The sequence below is a fragment of the Garra rufa genome, chromosome 9 (assembly GCF_049309525.1).
Source record: "Garra rufa chromosome 9, GarRuf1.0, whole genome shotgun sequence".
NCBI lineage: Eukaryota > Metazoa > Chordata > Actinopteri > Cypriniformes > Cyprinidae > Garra > Garra rufa.
This window is the reverse complement of record NC_133369.1, coordinates 14,154,189-14,172,657: the sequence shown is the minus strand read 5'-3', so window position 1 is coordinate 14,172,657 and position 18,469 is coordinate 14,154,189. Positions and strand designations below refer to the sequence as shown.

Here is an 18,469-nt window from a genome sequence, read left to right as displayed (position 1 = left end):
GGTATTTTTTTTACTAGTGGGTCCAGGACACTATAGTTCATTTATGTAAGTGAGGATAGCAAAATAAAGTAAACTGTGCCTCATTTCTATAATGTTTCCTTCTGTGTAATAAAGCCTAGCATGGACATTGTCCAGTCTCGGTCACAGATTGAGTATGTGCCACGCTACGTGAAAATGAATATTATTAACATAATCATAGCTCAGGGGAAATTCAGTTTCATAATTATACTTTACATAATCAGTTAACAGGAAACGTTATCTGATGTGATGCTCCTATTCGTCCTTGTGATTAGGAATGTAATGGACTAATTCAAGCGTGTCGAGAGGTGTCATCATATTATTGTTCTAATTACGCTTCATCAGCCCGAGGAATATTTCAGTGTTGTGATATATGTTTCTCTCTCTACTACCTACCTCGTCTGTGTTTAGTCTCTCTGAGAGGAACATTTGCTTCTGGGCTTGTGTTTATAGTTCAGCAGGATTTGAGCAGTCATTTGGATAGTTCAGATGATGAAGTTCAGAGATATGTGTGCATGTGTACTGTAGCCCTCTGGGCGAACGGACAGAGCATTGATCCATGGAGTTTGAATTTGTGATACAGAGACAAGCGTACAGTTCATACATTATTACATCTTTGAGCATCAGTATTAGGGGCTGTCAAGATTCCTTGATTCAGTTAGAGTACTCGATTAAAAAAAAAACCTTGATTGTATTTTGCATGTGTTAAGTAACTGGCAAAATAACACCGCTTTCCAAGGCTGCATAATATATTAAATCCATTTTATAATTATAATAAAGCATAATGGTTATTGTTCACTTAGGTCTAGTTTTCTTACTACAGAAAAATTTATTATAACTAGACAATTACTCGATTAATCGTCAGAATACTCGATTAATCGACTGATTACTCGATTACCAAAATAATCGTTAAGGGCAACCCTAATTATTATTAAGCTGTGTTTACACTGATACCAGATCACATTGCAGAAAATAAAATAAAATAAAATACCAGTGCTGGGCAACGATTAATCGCGATTAATCGCATCCAAAATGAATGTTTTTGTTTGCGTAATATATGTGTGTGTGCTGTGTATATACATATTATGTATATATAAAGACACACACATACAATATATATTGTGAACATATATGTCATGTAATTTATTTTATGTGTGTGTGTATATATATATATATATATATATATTTAATATATAAACATAACATATTTTTCCTAAATATATGCATGCATGTGTGTGTATTTATGTATTTATTATATATATATATATATAAACACACATAATAAATATAAACAGTACACACATATATTATGCACACGAAAACTATTTTGGATGCGATTAATCATTACTAATCTCTTTTATAGTATTTTATATTATTCAACTTTCTGCAACGTGATCTGGTGTAATTGTAAACGTGCCTTAATACTGTTTAGGGCTGTCACTAATGATTATTTTGGTAATCAAGTAATTGGTCGATTATTCTGACAATTAATCGAGTAGTCAGATAATTATAATCTATTTTTTGTAGTAATAAAACTAGGCCTAAACTATAAAAAAACTATACCCAGCACTATAAAATACTATAAGCTATATCACACATCTAAGATTGCTGTTTTTCCATGTTTTATTTCATGTGCCGATGTGAGTTGCACACAAACAGATTGCGAGTGTGATATTGCTTTAATACAGAAATTTAATAAACAAGACAATATTATTGAGTTATTTTAAGCAAATTATTGCCAGTTTGTTTGGCGTCATCAACAGAAATAGCTCTGAACAAAGCCTCAGCAAAGTCATTGCTCGTCATAGCAGTGAATGAGTCAGACTTTCTAAATGAATTGGTTGAGTGAGTAATACAATGACTCACTCATCCTGATTAATCAATGCAATTTTTACCATTTTGGTGAATTTAAACTACAAATAATATATTATATTTATACATTTATTTTTTGTTTATTTTTTATTATATGTTGGGATAGGACAATGTCTGAGGGTGCAAAAAAAATCTAAATATTGATATTGAAAAATTGCCTTTAAAGTTGTCCAAATGAAGTTCCTAGCAATGCATATTACTAGCAGTATTACTATAGGAAATTTACAAAATATCTTAATGGAACATGATCTTTACTTAATACCCTAATGATTTTAGATTTTTTGTGGTCCAGGTTCACATATATGTGACTCTGGACCACAAAACCAGTCTTAAGTCGCTGGGGTATATTTGTAGCAATAGCCAAAAATACATATCATGGGTCAAAATTTTAGATTTTTCTTTTATGCCAAAAATCATTAGGAAATTAAGTAAAGATCATGTTCCATGAAGATTTTTTGTAAAATTCCTACTGTAAATATATCAAAATGTAATTTTTGATTTGTAAAATGCATTGTTAAGAACCTAATTTGGAAAACTTTAAAGGTGATTTTCTCAGTATTTAGATTTTTTTGCACCCTCAGATTCCTGATTTTCAAATAGATGTATGTCGGTCAAATATTGTCCTATTCTAACAAACAATACATCAATAGAAAGCTTATTTATTGAACATTCATGTGATGTATAAATCTCAGTTTTGTAAAATTTAACCTTATGACTGGTTTTGTGGTCCATGGTCACATAGGTTCTTTGCTGCTCAAGTTTCTTCAAATCATCAGCTCAAATAGTGTATGCCTACATCTTTTGTTCTCAGGTGGTGTTGCCCACGTTCATCCTAGAGAAGCGCTCTCTTTTGGAGATGTATGCCAACTTCATGGCCCATCCGGATGTGTTTTTGGCTATCACATCTGGAGCGACACCAGAGGACCGCATGATCCGCTTTGTGGAATACTACTTGACCGCTTTCCACGAGGGTCGTAAAGGTGCTGTGGCCAAGAAGCCTTACAACCCTATTCTGGGGGAGAGCTTCCACTGCACATGGGACGTACCACGAGATAAGGTGCGACCCCTCAGGACTACCAGCTCAAGTCCAGCCCCTGCGGCTGCTCATGCCACCCACACCGCCTCCAATGAGGGGTTAGGATCGTACCGGCTACGTTTCGTGGCTGAGCAAGTGTCCCACCACCCGCCGGTTTCGGGATTCTACTGCGAGTGCAAAGAGCGGCAGATATGCGTCAACACTCACGTTTGGACTAAGAGCAAATTCATGGGCATGTCCATAGGAGTGTCAATGGTTGGAGAAGGTGAGTTTAAAAAGTCTTTCTTAACACCAGTTTGTGTTTTATTGGTGTGACAAATATTTTACATGAGGATGCACAGTAATGTAGTTTCTTAGAACTGTTTATTTATTCATAAAGTTGTGTTGCATTTATGGCAATCATTTGTCTGTGGGGATCGTTGAGTTTTGTTCATTACCGTTTGATTAAAGCCTGAGGGTTTTGCTCATTCAGGCAGAACTGTTTTTCCTCCATCCTCTCAGATGTGTGTCCAGAGAGCATACTGTTTCCAGATCAGCTGATTGTGGTTATATGAGTGTCGGCCTCAGGGCCTGTGATATTTACTGGTGCTTATATCACAACTCCATCTGTCTCACAGAATAACAACAGAAATGTACTGCTGTTTGAAAAACCCTTCCCTTGATGTTTCACTTCACTCAGCCACTTGATGTTTCACTCTGATTCTAAAACTGGTGAGCTGCCAACAAAGAGAGTATTTTAAGGTATTGTCGTCGCACTCCCTGATGCAAAGGCTGTTCCAGAAGATTCTGACTTAATTTAATAAGGATACTTTTGTTTTGGCTATATTCTTCATAGAGAATTAAATCCCAGGATGCTTTGTGACAAAATGTCTGATGACGCAAGATAAATGTTGACTATAAATACACTTAGGGAATGTAGGACTAAAAACAGACAACATAATTAAAACTGAATGTTTTACCCAGCATTTATGTTTACCTAGGTACTAGGTACACTACTGAATAAACCTTCAGAAATCATACTAATATGATGATTTGGTGCTGAAGTAAAAAAAAATATATATTATTAGCTATGTTAAAAATTGTTGGGCAGCTTAATGTTTTTGTGCTATGTTTGTTTCAGGATTTTTTGATGAATAGAAAGTTCAAAAGAACACCATTTTGAACATTTGAATCTGAAGTCTTTTGACCTAATTAAGTTTTCAGATCTCCTAAACTCAGTAGTGTGCACTGAAGCGGATGATCATGGATGAAGGTAGCATTTGGTGTGCTTAACCAGTTAGGACTTTTCTGTAATTAGGACAACATTAATTACTCATAAGATGGCTAACACTAATCCCTGAGAGCAATGTACACACAGTTAATTGGAGTAGCAGAAACATCTAGACGAATTTTGAAAGAAACTTCACTCAAAAATGAAAATGATGCCATTTTCTCACCTTCGTATAGTTGAAAATCTGTATAATTTGGAACACAAAAAATGTTTTTAAGGATCTTCATGCTCTTTTCCATAAAACAACAGTTCAAATGTGTATTTGTATCTCTGAAGACTTTAGCATGGTAATGGGTATAACAGTATTAATGTATTTGGTTATTGCTGTTGTTATAGATTATTGCTGCTGCTGCAAAGCAATTATTGGAAGTTGCTACTGCCAATACATACGCTAATACAATGCTGTGAGTGTTTAAGACATGCTGCTGCTGCACAAGTAGCATATATAATAACCCGTAGCAGATCTATACAGGTGGAGCTGGGGAGGCGGAGGATTTCAGACTAACTCTGAAAGTGCGCTGCTAAATGCTCTAGTGAATTCTAACTAGCCATTTAAATGTAAAGCAGCAAGCTCACTGGCTTCATATACAACATGAACCAATCAGCTTTTGCCAAGTAGTTAAATGCTGTGAATATGTTCACTTTGTGTTAGTGACCCACCAGCCTGTGCCATCTAGAGTTTCATGACAGAACTTGGCATTTTTGATGGTTTTGTGTGAATAACAGACCAAACTGTTATTCAATGATAATCTTTCCCCTCTGTCAACCCTCTGAACTTCTTTAACAGGTTCACTGAAAAGAACTGACTCAAAAAGAAAAAACAATTTTACTGATCTGGTCATTATGTAGAAATAATCTGCATAAAGCAGTGTTATTTTATTCTAGCTGAGATCATATTGTTTTTGGTTAATATTTTGAATTAGGTTTTATTACTGCATTTTCATTTTTAAGTTTTAGCAATTTTGTGTTTTGTGTTCAAGTAAATTCAAGTCCCAGTCACATTTTCTTGGTTAGATAAGCATTACTTCAAAAAAAAAAAAAAAGAGAGAAACTATTTTATAAATAACTATTTTAAATAATATTTTATGTTTACATACATTCAACAATGCAATATATATTCTATTTATAAGAGCCAAGTGTAAAACTCAAGTTAGTGTTTTTAAGCATTTTATATTTATTACAAAATAATAACTCAAGGCAGTAACAATCTAAACAATATATTTTATTTGTGAATAACATATAAATAACCAGTGTTGACATTAACAGAATTGTGTATACAAAGGTAAATGTACATCACATATTGATCTTAAGATATAACTATAATATTACTTTTTTAATTTTTCAAAGTGATTTTTTTTTTGATGGTTTAATGTGGCTTTATTTTACTTATTATGTCAAAGTTCTTTATTTCCATTTTTTTTTTTCCATTTAATACTATTTTTATTTTTACTTTCTTTTTTTAGTATTATTTGTATACTATTATAGTATTTACTAATATTTTGAATTAACAATTATCTCATTTAAATAGTTTTAGTAATTTAATGTGCTTTTTAGTATATTTAGCAGGGTTGTTTTATTATTTATTTATTTTTTATTTTTGCTTTAGTAATGTAAGTACTTCAATTTAAGCTTATTTTAAATTAGTTGCCAAGGCAATTTCTTTTCTTTTTTTTTTTTTTTTTACATTTTTTCATCTAATATTTATATTTTATTTCAGCTTTATTTCAAATGAACAAAGTTATTTTTTTCAAAATTTTAGTTTTAATAAAGTACTCCAACTTAAGCATATTTTAAATTAGTTAGTCGCCAAGGCAAAATTTCTCATTTTTATTTTATTATATTCTATTTTATTAAACTTTTTCATGTAATATTTATATTTTATTTCAGCTTTATTTCAAATGAACAAACTGATTTTTTTTTTTTTTTTTTTTTTTTAGTTTTAGCAATGTAAATTCTTCAACTTAAGCATATTTTAAATTAGTTCGTTGCCAAGGCAAAATTTCTAATTTTTTATCTAATATTCATATTTTATTTCAGCTTTATTTCAAATGAACAAAGTTATTTTTTAAAATTTTAGTTTTAATAATGTAAGTACTCCAACTTAAGCATATTTTAAATTAGTTAGTCGCCAAGGCAAAATTTCTCATTTTTATTTTATTATATTCTATTTTATTTAACTTTTTCATGTAATATTTATATTTTATTTCAGCTTTATTTCAAATGAACAAACTGATTTTTTTTTTTATTTTTTTATTTTTTTAGTTTTAGCAATGTAAATTCTTCAACTTAAGCATATTTTAAATTAGTTCGTTGCCAAGGCAAAATTTATAATTTTGTATCTAATATTTATATTTTATTTCAGCTTTATTTCAAATGAACACAATGATTTTTTTTTTAAATTTTAGTTTTAGTAATTTAGGTACTTCAACTTAAGCATATTTTAAATTAGTTATTTACCAAGGCAAGATTTCTAATTTTTATGTAATTTTATTTAACTTAAACATATTTTAAATTAGATGCCAAGACAAGATTTCTAATTTTTATTTTATTTTATTGTATTATTATTATTTTTTTCAACTAATATTTATACTTTATTTGTGAACTTATGTTCAGCTATAATTTTTAATAGTTCTGAATCATCAGTCATCACAGCTCAGTAAATATTGGTCACAGACAGATTTACTTTCAATTTCACCAAGCTGAATACTCACTAAAAACTCCAAAAGATTATGTTTTAATGCCATTTTTAGTCTTATTTTGACATAAGTGTGTGAGTTGTTTACTTACTTTTTAAAATTGGTCTTCCCATAAACACCATTATATTGTTAATTCAGTCTGATTTGTAAACACAGAACGTGAACAAACACAAGAGGTGGGATTTATTGCATGAACCAATCACAGCCGATCATAACCAGTCATTTCCAATCTTATTGCAATGAATATTTTGAGGAGGCAATGCTTCCTTTGCCTCCCTTGTGTGTGTGTGTGTGTGTGTGTGTGTTCCACAGAAAAATATTCAGTATTCTAAAAACCGATTTAAAATTCTTAATGGAACCCACAGTCAATTCGCATTCCAGGTTCGCCCACAAATTGACATCACGACTGAATTATTGGTGCTTGAACACCCTTAACACAGTGAATGTCCCTCTTGCTAATCAGCTATGTCGGCTCCATCAAATGTAGTTTCCTCATGCGTCAGCACAGATGAATTCAACTGTCCTCTACTGGGATCATCAGAGAAGCTGTGGCATCAGCATTCTCACAAGGAACTGCTCCAGCAGCACTGCTTTGGGCCACAGCACATTTGACCCTTCTGGAGCAGAGAGCCAGAGACAGGGAGCCGAACTGCGCCCGCCCCCCCCTTCAGCTCTCTTGTCTCTGGGAAACAGATGTGCTGTTGTCAGACCTGGCTAAAAGCCCACAGAGATTTTGCTACTAGACAGCTGTCCATTATATAACCAGAATAAAAAGAGGCCAGGCCCACTGAGAGAGCTGCTGCGAACATGCTCACGCTGCTCAGATGTTACAGGAGTTTCACAGCTAGACATAATTCATCATTTTAATGAATAACTTCCAAATGTAGTTTGAGACTGGCATTATAATATAGTATATTAAAATCAAAGTACACCGGGAAACTGATAGTTAAATCATTAAGGGGAAAAAAATCTGTCATCCTGATGACTGATGAATCTGAAGAGGTCAAAACTTTTTTTTTTTTTTTAGTTTTAAGTACTTCAATGTAAGCATATTTTATATTAGTTGCCAAGGCACAATTTCTAATTTAATTTTATTTTAGTATTTATTTATATTTTAGTATTTATTTATTTTTTCATCTAATATTTACATTTTATTTCAGCTTCATTTCAAATTATTTTTTATTTTACTTTTTTTAGTTTTAGTAACTACTTCAACATAAGCATATTTTAAATTAGTTAAATTTTTATTTTATTTTATTTTGCATCTAATATTTATATTTTATTTCAGCTTTATTTCACAAGAACATTTTTATTTTATTTTAGTTTTAGTAATTTAAGTACTTCAACTTCAGCATATTTTAAATTAGTTAGTTGCCAAGGCACGATTTCTAATTTATATTTTATTTTATTTTAGTATTTATTTATTTTTTCATCATATATTTATATTTTATTTTGCCTTTATTTCAAATGAAATAATTTCAGTACTTCCACTTAAGCATATTTTTCACTAGTTAGTTGCCAGGGCAGTATTTCTATTTTATTTTATTTTTTAATTTTAATTTTTGTTTTTCCGTTTAATATTTATATTTTATTTCAAATGAAAAAGAAAAAAGATATATTTTTTATTTTAGTTTTAGTAACTTGACTACTTCAACCTATGCATATTTTAAATTCTAATTTTTATTATTTTATTTTGCATCTAATATTTATATTTTATTTCAGCTTTATTTCACAAGAACATTTATTTTTTTATTTTAGTTTTAGTAATTTAAGTACTTAGGCATATTTTAAATTAGTTAATTGCCAAAGCAATATATCTATTTTTTCATCTAATATTTATATTTTATTTCAGCTTTATTTCAAATTCAATTCAATTTTTTTTTTTTTTTAGTAATTGAAGCACTTCAACTTAAACATATTTTAAATTAGTTGCCAAGACAAGGTTTTATTAATATTATATTTTATCTTAATTTTTTTTCATCTAAAAAAAAATATTTTATTTCAGCTTTATTTCAAATAAACAAAATTATATATTTTTAAATTTGGTTTTAGTATTTTATTTTAGTATTTAGTTTTTCTTCATCTAATATTTATATTTTATTTCAGCTTTATTTCAAATTCAATTCAAATTTTTTTTTGTTTTAGTAATTGAAGCACTTCAACTTAAACATATTTTAAATTAGTTGCCAAGACAAGGTTTTATTAATATTATATTTTATCTTAATTTTTTTTCCATCTAAAAAAAAAATATTTTATTTCAGCTTTATTTCAAATAATCAAAATTATATATTTTTAAATTTGGTTTTAGTATTTTATTTTAGTATTTAGTTTTTCTTCATCTAATATTTATATTTTATTTCAGCTTTATTTCAAATGAACAATTATTTTTTTTATTTTAGTTTTAGTAATTTAAGTACTTCTATTTATTATATATGCATATTTTATAATTAGCATATTTTAAATTAGTCAGTTGCCAAAGCGAGATTTCTCATTTTTATTGATTTTAATCTAATATTTATGTTTTATTTCAGCATGAATATTCTTCAAATATTTTTTCAAATGAATAAAATATTTTTTTATATTTTTAGTTTTAGTTGATAACACCACTGCCCATAACTGCACAAAGAATCCACTTTTAAAACCTTTTAAAATTTATTTTCAATTTTATAATGTAAATGAAGCAAAAGCATTAAACCTTTGCAAACTTTATAAAACATCAAGTTGCCAAGTAATGAAAAATATATTGAATTAATTTGGCAATTTTGACAAAATAATTAAAGATCCTGGATAAACTAATATATTGAAATATGTATTTCAGTTAATCCAATTTTTACAGGACTATTCCTTTAGGATTAGTTGTGACTGGTTTAGAATTTCAACAGATTTTGGGAACAACGTGACAGATGAAACTTTTAGGAGCACAAATGATTGTTATATTAATGCAACAATAAAGTTTTCGGCCCATCCTGCTATCATATCCAAATTGTTCATATCCTACACATCTAGGATCATACTTTGCTTACTTTTTGAATTTCTCCTTAGCACTAAACATGCAAGAGCTTTGTAAACTCCTACATATGTGGATCAGAATTGCTGTCAATCTTTTGTTTGGAGATGAGCTGAAACCATTCTGTACTGTATCTAAATATTGTGGTGAGTGTGTTTTGCTGAGGAGAGTGTGACCTGTGCCCTGTGTTTTATGTTAGGAGTGTTACATCTATTGGAGCACGACGAGGAGTATGTGTTCACGCTGCCGTCTGCCTACGCTCGCTCCATCCTCACCGTGCCCTGGGTGGAGCTGGGCGGGAAAGTCTCCATCTGCTGCGCCAAAAGCGGATACTCTGCCACCGTCACATTCCACACCAAACCCTTCTATGGAGGGAAAGTTCACAGGTGAGATTGAAGAGACTAGTTTTTGAGAGCCTGTTTTATTTAAGATCAGGTAAAAGAGTTTTTCTTTTGTCATCTTTAACTAATTTTCTCTTATATTCTACAACAGAGTCACGGCTGAGGTGAAACACAACCCCACCGGCACCATCGTCTGCAAGGCTCAGGGCGAGTGGAATGGGACGCTGGAGTTCACCTACAGCAGTGGAGAGACCAAAGTGATTGACACCTCCAAACTGCCAGTCATTAAGAAAAAGATCCGGCCACTGGACAAACAGAGCCACTATGAATCCAGGTGAGAGGACTTTTTTAATATTTAAGCTTTAATAATGACAATTCATCACTAGAGAATTAATAAAAATTAATTGAGGATCTTAATTAATTTTTAAAACATATTTGAAAACATATTTAGTACTTATTGCCTTTTCAGCATTAAACCTTTATTTATAAAGAGTTTTAAAATGCTCAATTTGGCAATACGTTCCAAACAACTTTTTTTTGCATTTTATTTTATTTTATTCAATAAGAGTTGTTGGGTCTTTATGTCAAAGACAACCCACAAATGTAGTCCTTTAAATGCCTTTTCAGCATTAAACCTTTATTTAAAAAGTTTTAAAAAGCTGAATTTGGCAACTCTTCCCAAACAACTTTTTTTTATTGTATTTATTTAATTTAAATTATATTTAATTTTCATTTTGGCATCTTTCAAACTACTTTTTATTGTATTTATTTTATTTTGTTAGGTCCACATATTTAGTATTTTTAATGCCATTGTATTTATTTTATTTATATTTTATTGTTATTTTATTTTATTTTTTTTCATTCTGGCAACTCTTTCCAAACAACTTTTTATTTTATTTTATTTTATTTTATTTAGTTTTGTTAGGCCTGTGTCGAAGACAACCCACAAATTTAGTCCTTTAAATGCTATTTTAGCATTAAACCTTTATTTAAAAAGATTTTTAAAAAGCTCATTTTGTCAACTCTTCCTAAACAACTTTTTTATTTTATTTTATTTTATTTTATTTTATTTTATTTTATTTTATTTTATTTTATTTTATTTTATTTTATTTTATTTTATTTTATTTTATTTTATTTTATTTTATTTTATTTTATTTTATTTATGTCAAAGACAAGCCACAAATGTAGTCCTTTAAATGCCTTTTCAGCATTAAACCTTTATTTAAAAAGTTTTAAAAAGCTGAATTTGGCAACTCTTCCCAAACAACTTTTTTATTGTATTTATTTAATTTAAATTATATTTAATTTTCAATTTGGCATCTTTCAAACTACTTTTTATTGTATTTATTTTATTTTATTTATTTTATTTTGTTAGGTCCACATATTTAGTATTTTTAATGCCATTTCAACATTAAACCTTTATTTAAAAAGATCAATCTGGCAACTCTTTCCAAACAAGTTTTCTATTGTATTTATTTTATTTATATTTTATTGTTATTTTATTTAATTTTTTTCATTCTGGCTACTCTTTCCAAACAACTTTTTATTTTATTTTATTTTATTTTATTTTATTTTGTTTTATTTTGTTTTGTTAGGCCTGTGTCGAAGACAACCCACAAATTTAGTCCTTTAAATGCTATTTTAGCATTAAACCTTTATTTAAAAAGATTTTTAAAAAGCTCAATTTGTCAACTCTTCCCAAACAACTATTTTATTTTATTTTATTTTATTTTATTTTATTTTATTTTATTTTATTTTATTTTATTTTATTTTTTTATTTTATTTTATTTTATTTTATTTTATTTTATTTTATTTTATTTTATTATGTCATGTCATGTCATGTCATGTCATGTCATGTCATGTCATGTCATGTCATGTCAACCCACAAATTTAGTCCTTTAAATGCCTTTTCAGCATTAAACCTTTATTTAAAAAATTTTAAAAAGCTGAATTTGGCAACTCTTCCCAAACAACTTTTTTATTGTATTTATTTAATTTAAATTATATTTAATTTTCAATTTGGCATCTTTCAAACTACTTTTTATTGTATTAATTTTATTTTATTTATTTTATTTTGTTAGGTCCACATATTTAGTATTTTTAATGCCATTTGTGACCCTGGACCACAAAACCAGTCTTAAGTCGCTGGGGTATGTTTGTAGCAATAGCCAAAAATACATTGCATGGGTCAAAATTATTGATTTTTCTTTTATGCCAAAAATCATTAGGAAATTAAGTAAAGATCATGTTCCATGAAGATTTTTTGTAAAATTCCTACTGTAAATGTATCAAGATGTAATTTTTGATTTGTAATATGCATTGTTAAGAACCTAATTTGGACAACTTTAAAGGTGATTTTCTCAGGATTTTGATTTTTTTGCACCCTCAGATTCCAGATTTTCAAATAGATGTATCTCGGCCAAATATTGTCCTATCCTAACAAACCATACATCAATAGAAAGCTTATTTACTGAGCTTTCATATTATATATACATCTCAGTTTTGTAAAATTTAACCTTATGACTGGTTTTGTGGTCCAGGGTCACATTTCAACATTAAACCTTTATTTAAAAAGCTCAATCTGGCAACTCTTTCCAAACAAGTTTTCTATTGTATTTTATTTTATTTTATTTTATTTTATTTTATTTTGTTTTGTTAGGCCTGTGTCAAAGACAACCCACAAATTTAGTCCTTTAAATGCTATTTTAGCATTAAACCTTTATTTAAAAAGATTTTTAAAAAGCTCAATTTGTCAACTCTTCCCAAACAACTATTTTATTTTATTTTATTTTATTTTATTTTATTTTATTTTATTTTATTTGTGTCAAAGACAACCCACAAATTTAGTCCTTTAAATGCTATTTCAGCATTAAACCTTTATTTAAAAAGAGTTTTAAAAAGCTCAGTGTGGCAACTCTTCCCAAACTGCTTTTTTTTGCATTGTATTTTATTTTAGAAGATCATAAATGTTAGGTCTGTGTGACAAAAACAAGCCACATATCTAGTCTTTTTTTATGCCTTTTCAGCATTATACCTTGTTTTAAAAAGTTTTAAAAAGCTCAATTTGGCAACTCTTCCAGACAAAATTTTTTTTGTATTTATTTTATTTTATTCAATAAGATCAGAGTTGTTAGGATCTGTGTGACGTACCCACATATTAAGTACTTTGGATACCTTTTCAGCATTATACCTTTATTTTAAAAAGAGTTTTAAAAAGCTCAATCTGGCACCTAAACATCCTACCAGATAAATTGAACTAATAAACTGAAAACTAAAATTTCATTTAATTAGAAATGTCTTGAAATCTGAAATGCATTTAGTAGAGTTAATTCTATTTTATAAGTAAGGTGTTTATTTAGAGTTTATTCATCTTACACAAGCCCATTACTGTCTATTTCCATTACGCTTCAAATGGACACACAATGAAACCTTCCTTTTAGAGAAAAGAGGTACTCAGACAATACAAATAAATAACCAGTGTAAAAGATCAGAGCTCAGTGATCCAGATAATACCACGGTGGATGAGCATCCTGCATTTTAGCGCCTTTTCGCTAAATCCTGCCCCTCTAGAGCTCTTCTAACATACTCGTGACCCTCATGCACCGCTCTGGCCCTGAGCGAGCTGGAGGCTTCACTTAATAATCTCTAATGCTGCTTATTGGCTTATTGTCGAGGAGAGATGCAGCTGGACAGGACAGAGCCCATCAGAGTAGTCTAATGCTCTCAGGCTGGCGTTACTACACACGCGTAATGCAATCAAACGAAGATACAGAGCAGCATGGAAGCTGTGGTATGCATGCGAAAAGAGTAAATCCATTGATCCATGAAAGGTTTGGGGTATAATTTAATAAAAGATATGGCTGATTCATCATCTGAGCTTGCTTTTCTTATTCTGATCAATATGGCTAGACGTAACACCCGTGACTAAACAGCAAAGTTTTGAAGCATATTTTGTTAATGTCTAAATATTATTATATAAATTTTATATTTGCATTAATATATTTTCAACTCATGTTTTAATTATATTTCCTTATTTAATTTTTTTTGTCCAAATTTGTCCAGTTTTAAAAAAGAAATATAAACTAGATATATTTATATTGTCTGAAATATAAAGAAAATACATTGCATTGTTTTGTAAGATAATTTTTACATTTAAAGGTTTAAATAAAATTTCAGTTCTAAGATCCTAAATTGAGTCTTATCAGCCAGACACCTCTTAAACATGATTTTTTTTTTCCCTGACTGTCTGATTGTGTGCAGTATTCATGAGACGGTTTTATTGTATTTTATTCAGATTAATATGGCTAGACGTAACACCCATTACTAAACAGCAACGTTTTACATATATTAATATTAATATATTAAATTAAATTAAATAATAAAAAAGTAATATCTCATAATGTCTAAATATTATTATATAAATTTTATATTGCATAAATATATTTTATTTTATTTTCATTTATTTATTTATTTGGTCTGGGTGTCAAAGACAATCCACAAATTTAGTCATTTGAATGCCTTTTCAGCATTAAACCTTTATTTAAAAATAGTTTTAAAAAGCTCAATTTGGCAACTCATCCCAAACAACGTTTTGATTTTATTTTATTTTATTTTAAGTTCATAATTGGTAGGTCTGTGTGACAAAAAAAAGCCACATATTTAGTATTTTTTATGCCTTTTCAGCAATAAACCTTGTTTTAAAAAGCTCAATTTGGCAACTCTTTCCAAACAACGTTTTGATTTTATTTTATTTTAAGTTTATAATTGTTAGGTCTGTGTGACAAAGACAAGCCACATATTTAGTATTTTGTATGCCTTTTCAGCAATAAACCTCGTTTAAAAAAAGTTTTAAAAAGCTCAATTTGGCAACTTTTTCCAAACTAAATTTTTATTGTATTTTATTTTTTTATTCTGATTAATACATTTTTAAAATTAATTTTAAATTAAATGTAAAATTTTAAATTAAATTTAAAATAATTAATACAGCAACGTTTTACAGCATATTTTGCTAACGAAACAACTGTTTGACTTGTAAAGTGACTGCCCAAATTAAATTAAATTTAATTTAATTTAATTTAATTTAAATGTTTTTAAGTAATATCTCATAATGTCCATTTTTTTTGTCCAAACTTGTCCAGTTAAAAAAAAAAATACAAACTAGATAAAATATATTTTGGACAATATAAATATAAAAAATACATTTGCATTGTTTTTTAAGATAATTTCACACTTTAAGGTTTAAATTAAATTTATTTTCAGTTCTAAGATCCTAAATTTAGTTTTATCAGCCAGACACCTTTTAAACATATTTTTTTCCCCCGATTGTGTGCAGTTTTCTTGAGACGGTCAGTGAATCAAGCGTTTCTCATGTCCTTATTCTGCTTATGACACTGATTGACAGGCGACTGTGGCAGCATGTGACAGCGGCACTGAAGGCTGGCGACATTGATGCGGCCACTGAACACAAACACCAGTTGGAGGAGAAACAGAGAAGAGAAGGGAAGCAGAGAACGGCCAGCAGCACCTCCTGGAAACCCAAGTACTTCATTAAAGAGGTGAGACTTTCTAATCCTAAACTAAATAGCATACTTGATGAGGACTTGCCGTCTCAAAGCCTTCATTTGTGCATAAAAGTGCCATTTCTTTTTCCTAGGGATGTGCAAAACTACATGTTAATAATTGACTATTCACCATGTTGTTTGAAAAACTATTCAGCTAATTGTGTTTCGGGAGCTCTTTATAATTAGACTGGTTTTAGTTCAGCAGAACTCGATAAGGTGTGTTTTTATGAGGTGCTTAAAAATCGGACCAAACGTAATAAAACTAAAAGTTCAACTATTCAAAAGTATGGAGCTGCAAGACATTTTCATGTGATTAAAATTATCGTATGCTCATTAGGGCTGTATTTATTTGATCATAAATCTAAAAACTAAAAATACTAAATATTAAGATTTTTTTTTAAAATAATATATTTAAAATAAATATATTTTAAATAAAATATCATTTTATTTTTTAATATTTTTTATATTTTTTATATTTTTGTAACATGATAAAAGATGTTATAAATTTCTTTAAAAATAAATATATATATATATATATATATATATATATATATACACACACACTACCAGTGAATTTTTTTAACAGTAAGATTTTTAATGTTTTTTAAAGAAGTCTTTTCTGCTCACCAAGCCTGCATTTATTTGATCCAAATTACAGCAAAAACTGTAAAATGTTGAAATATTTTTACTATTTACTGTTTTTCTATTTTAATATATTTTAAAATCTATCTATCTATCTATCTATCTATCTATCTATCTATCTATCTATCTATCTATCTATCTATCTATCTATCTATCTATCTATCTATCTATCTATCTATCTATGTCAGATAAATGCTGATCTTTGGATCTTTCTATTCATCAAAAATTCATGATAATAATAATAATAATAGTTATTGATAATAATTAGATATTGATAATAATAATAATAATAATACATGTTTCTTGAACAGCAAATCGGCATATTAGAATGATTTCTGAAGGATATTGTGAAATAATGCTGAAAATTTAGCTTTGTCACAGGAATAAATTACATTTTAAAATATTTTACAATAGAAAGCAGTTATTTTAAATAGTAAATATATTTCACAATATTACTATTTTTGCTGTATATATCTTAAATAGTTTATGTCAGTGTATGTGGGATGGGGCCAAATATTATATTTAATTTCCCTTCAGTGTCCTGCCTCTCATGATTAGCTCCAGAGTCATGCAGGATATTGATTCTCATATCAGATGTAGCATGTTTAATATTTGTTTCTGTCTTGAATTAACTGCAGGGGGATGGATGGGTGTACCACAATCCTCTGTGGAAGACAAACTGATCAAGTCAAGCTGGAGCCACATGATTTGGGTCCGTCACAGACCTCCAGCCTCACGGATAGAAGAGTCTATGTGAACGAGGGGCTGGCCGACCAATGGGACTCAAGCAGCAGGGAAAGACATTGATCCATTTCTCTAACTTGGAGAATGGAAGGTGCCAAAAACAAAACAAAAAAAAAATATATATATATGTATACTTGAGGGTGAGAAAAATACCTCAAAAGCCCCTCTGAATGATGAAGATTAGATGTGGAGGCCTGAATTGTGTGACCTTGTGCAATATCTTTATATTTGTATATTACTTCTGGTAATCAATAATGAGTAAAGTGATTTTTCACACAGGAGAGATGTAGCATCTGTATCAGAGTATAACTGTTATTTTAAAACACCGTAAAAGCAGATATTGATGCAAGCAGCATTCTGGGTATTTGAGAGCAGTATTCATGTTCAATAGCGCTTACCTCTCATGTTCTTATCATTTTATTTGAGTGACTGAATTAATCTTACCTTATAAAGACAGTATTGTGCTTCACTTGAGTTTCCTGAAGAAAGAATAAATGGATATTTAAAGGAATAGATTTTAAAATCATGTGCAGATGTACTTTTTTTTCTCATGAAGGTTTAATGAGGTCAGTGATATTCATGCATTTCAGTCACTTTCTAAACAGTAGAACTTCAGAAATGTGTCCTTTTCACATTTTTCATTTTTAACCACACTACACTTTTTTTTTTTTTTAAAACAGAGAAACCAAGACTATTTCTGGAGAATCAAATGCTGTTGGTGTTACTCACCTCATATAGTCACACATATATACATGAAAAGAATAAAAAGTGCAAGCTGTATTTAATGCTAGATGTTTCAATGGGTGCAATAGTCCTTGAATTGATTACTCACCCAATGTCATTCGAGATGTTCATGTCTTTCTTTCTTCACGCGATAAAGAATTATGGTTTTTGAAGAAAACATTCCAGGATTTTTCTCTATATAGTGGACTTCAATGGGGATGAACAGGTTGAAGGTCCAAACTGCAGTTTCAAAGGGCTGGACACAATCCCATCTGAGGAATAAAGGTCTTATCTAGCAAAATGATCAGTCAATTTCTAAAATAACTAAAATTGATATACTTTTTCAACCACAAATGCTTGTCTTGCACAAGCTCGACTTCATGCATTATGTAGTCACTTTGGAAAGGTCACGAGACAAAGGCTGACGTACCTTGTTTACAAAGCAACTGTGCAAAGAAAGTCAAGCGCCCTTTACAAAAAAAAAAAAAAAAAAAAGATAAAACAATGTTAGACAATTTTGAAGTTGGAGACGAAAATGAGATGGAGATTTTTTTTGCTC

The 18,469-nt window shown here is 29.4% G+C and overlaps 1 protein-coding gene across 2 annotated transcripts in view; it reads left to right on the top strand.

Annotated features, from left to right (window-relative positions):
* osbpl10b (oxysterol binding protein-like 10b) overlaps nt 1-17,710 on the top strand; it is a 72,047-nt gene extending 54,337 nt beyond the window's left edge. For both annotated transcript variants that reach the window (XM_073847243.1, XM_073847242.1), the window contains 5 exons: nt 2,702-3,191; nt 10,099-10,285; nt 10,392-10,574; nt 15,642-15,795; nt 17,082-17,710. In XM_073847243.1, the coding sequence (XP_073703344.1) occupies nt 2,702-3,191; nt 10,099-10,285; nt 10,392-10,574; nt 15,642-15,795; nt 17,082-17,126 (1,059 nt within the window). In that variant the 3' untranslated portion in view covers nt 17,127-17,710. The remainder of the gene's footprint in view (nt 1-2,701; nt 3,192-10,098; nt 10,286-10,391; nt 10,575-15,641; nt 15,796-17,081) is intronic.
* The last annotated feature ends 759 nt before the right edge of the window (nt 17,711-18,469 follow it).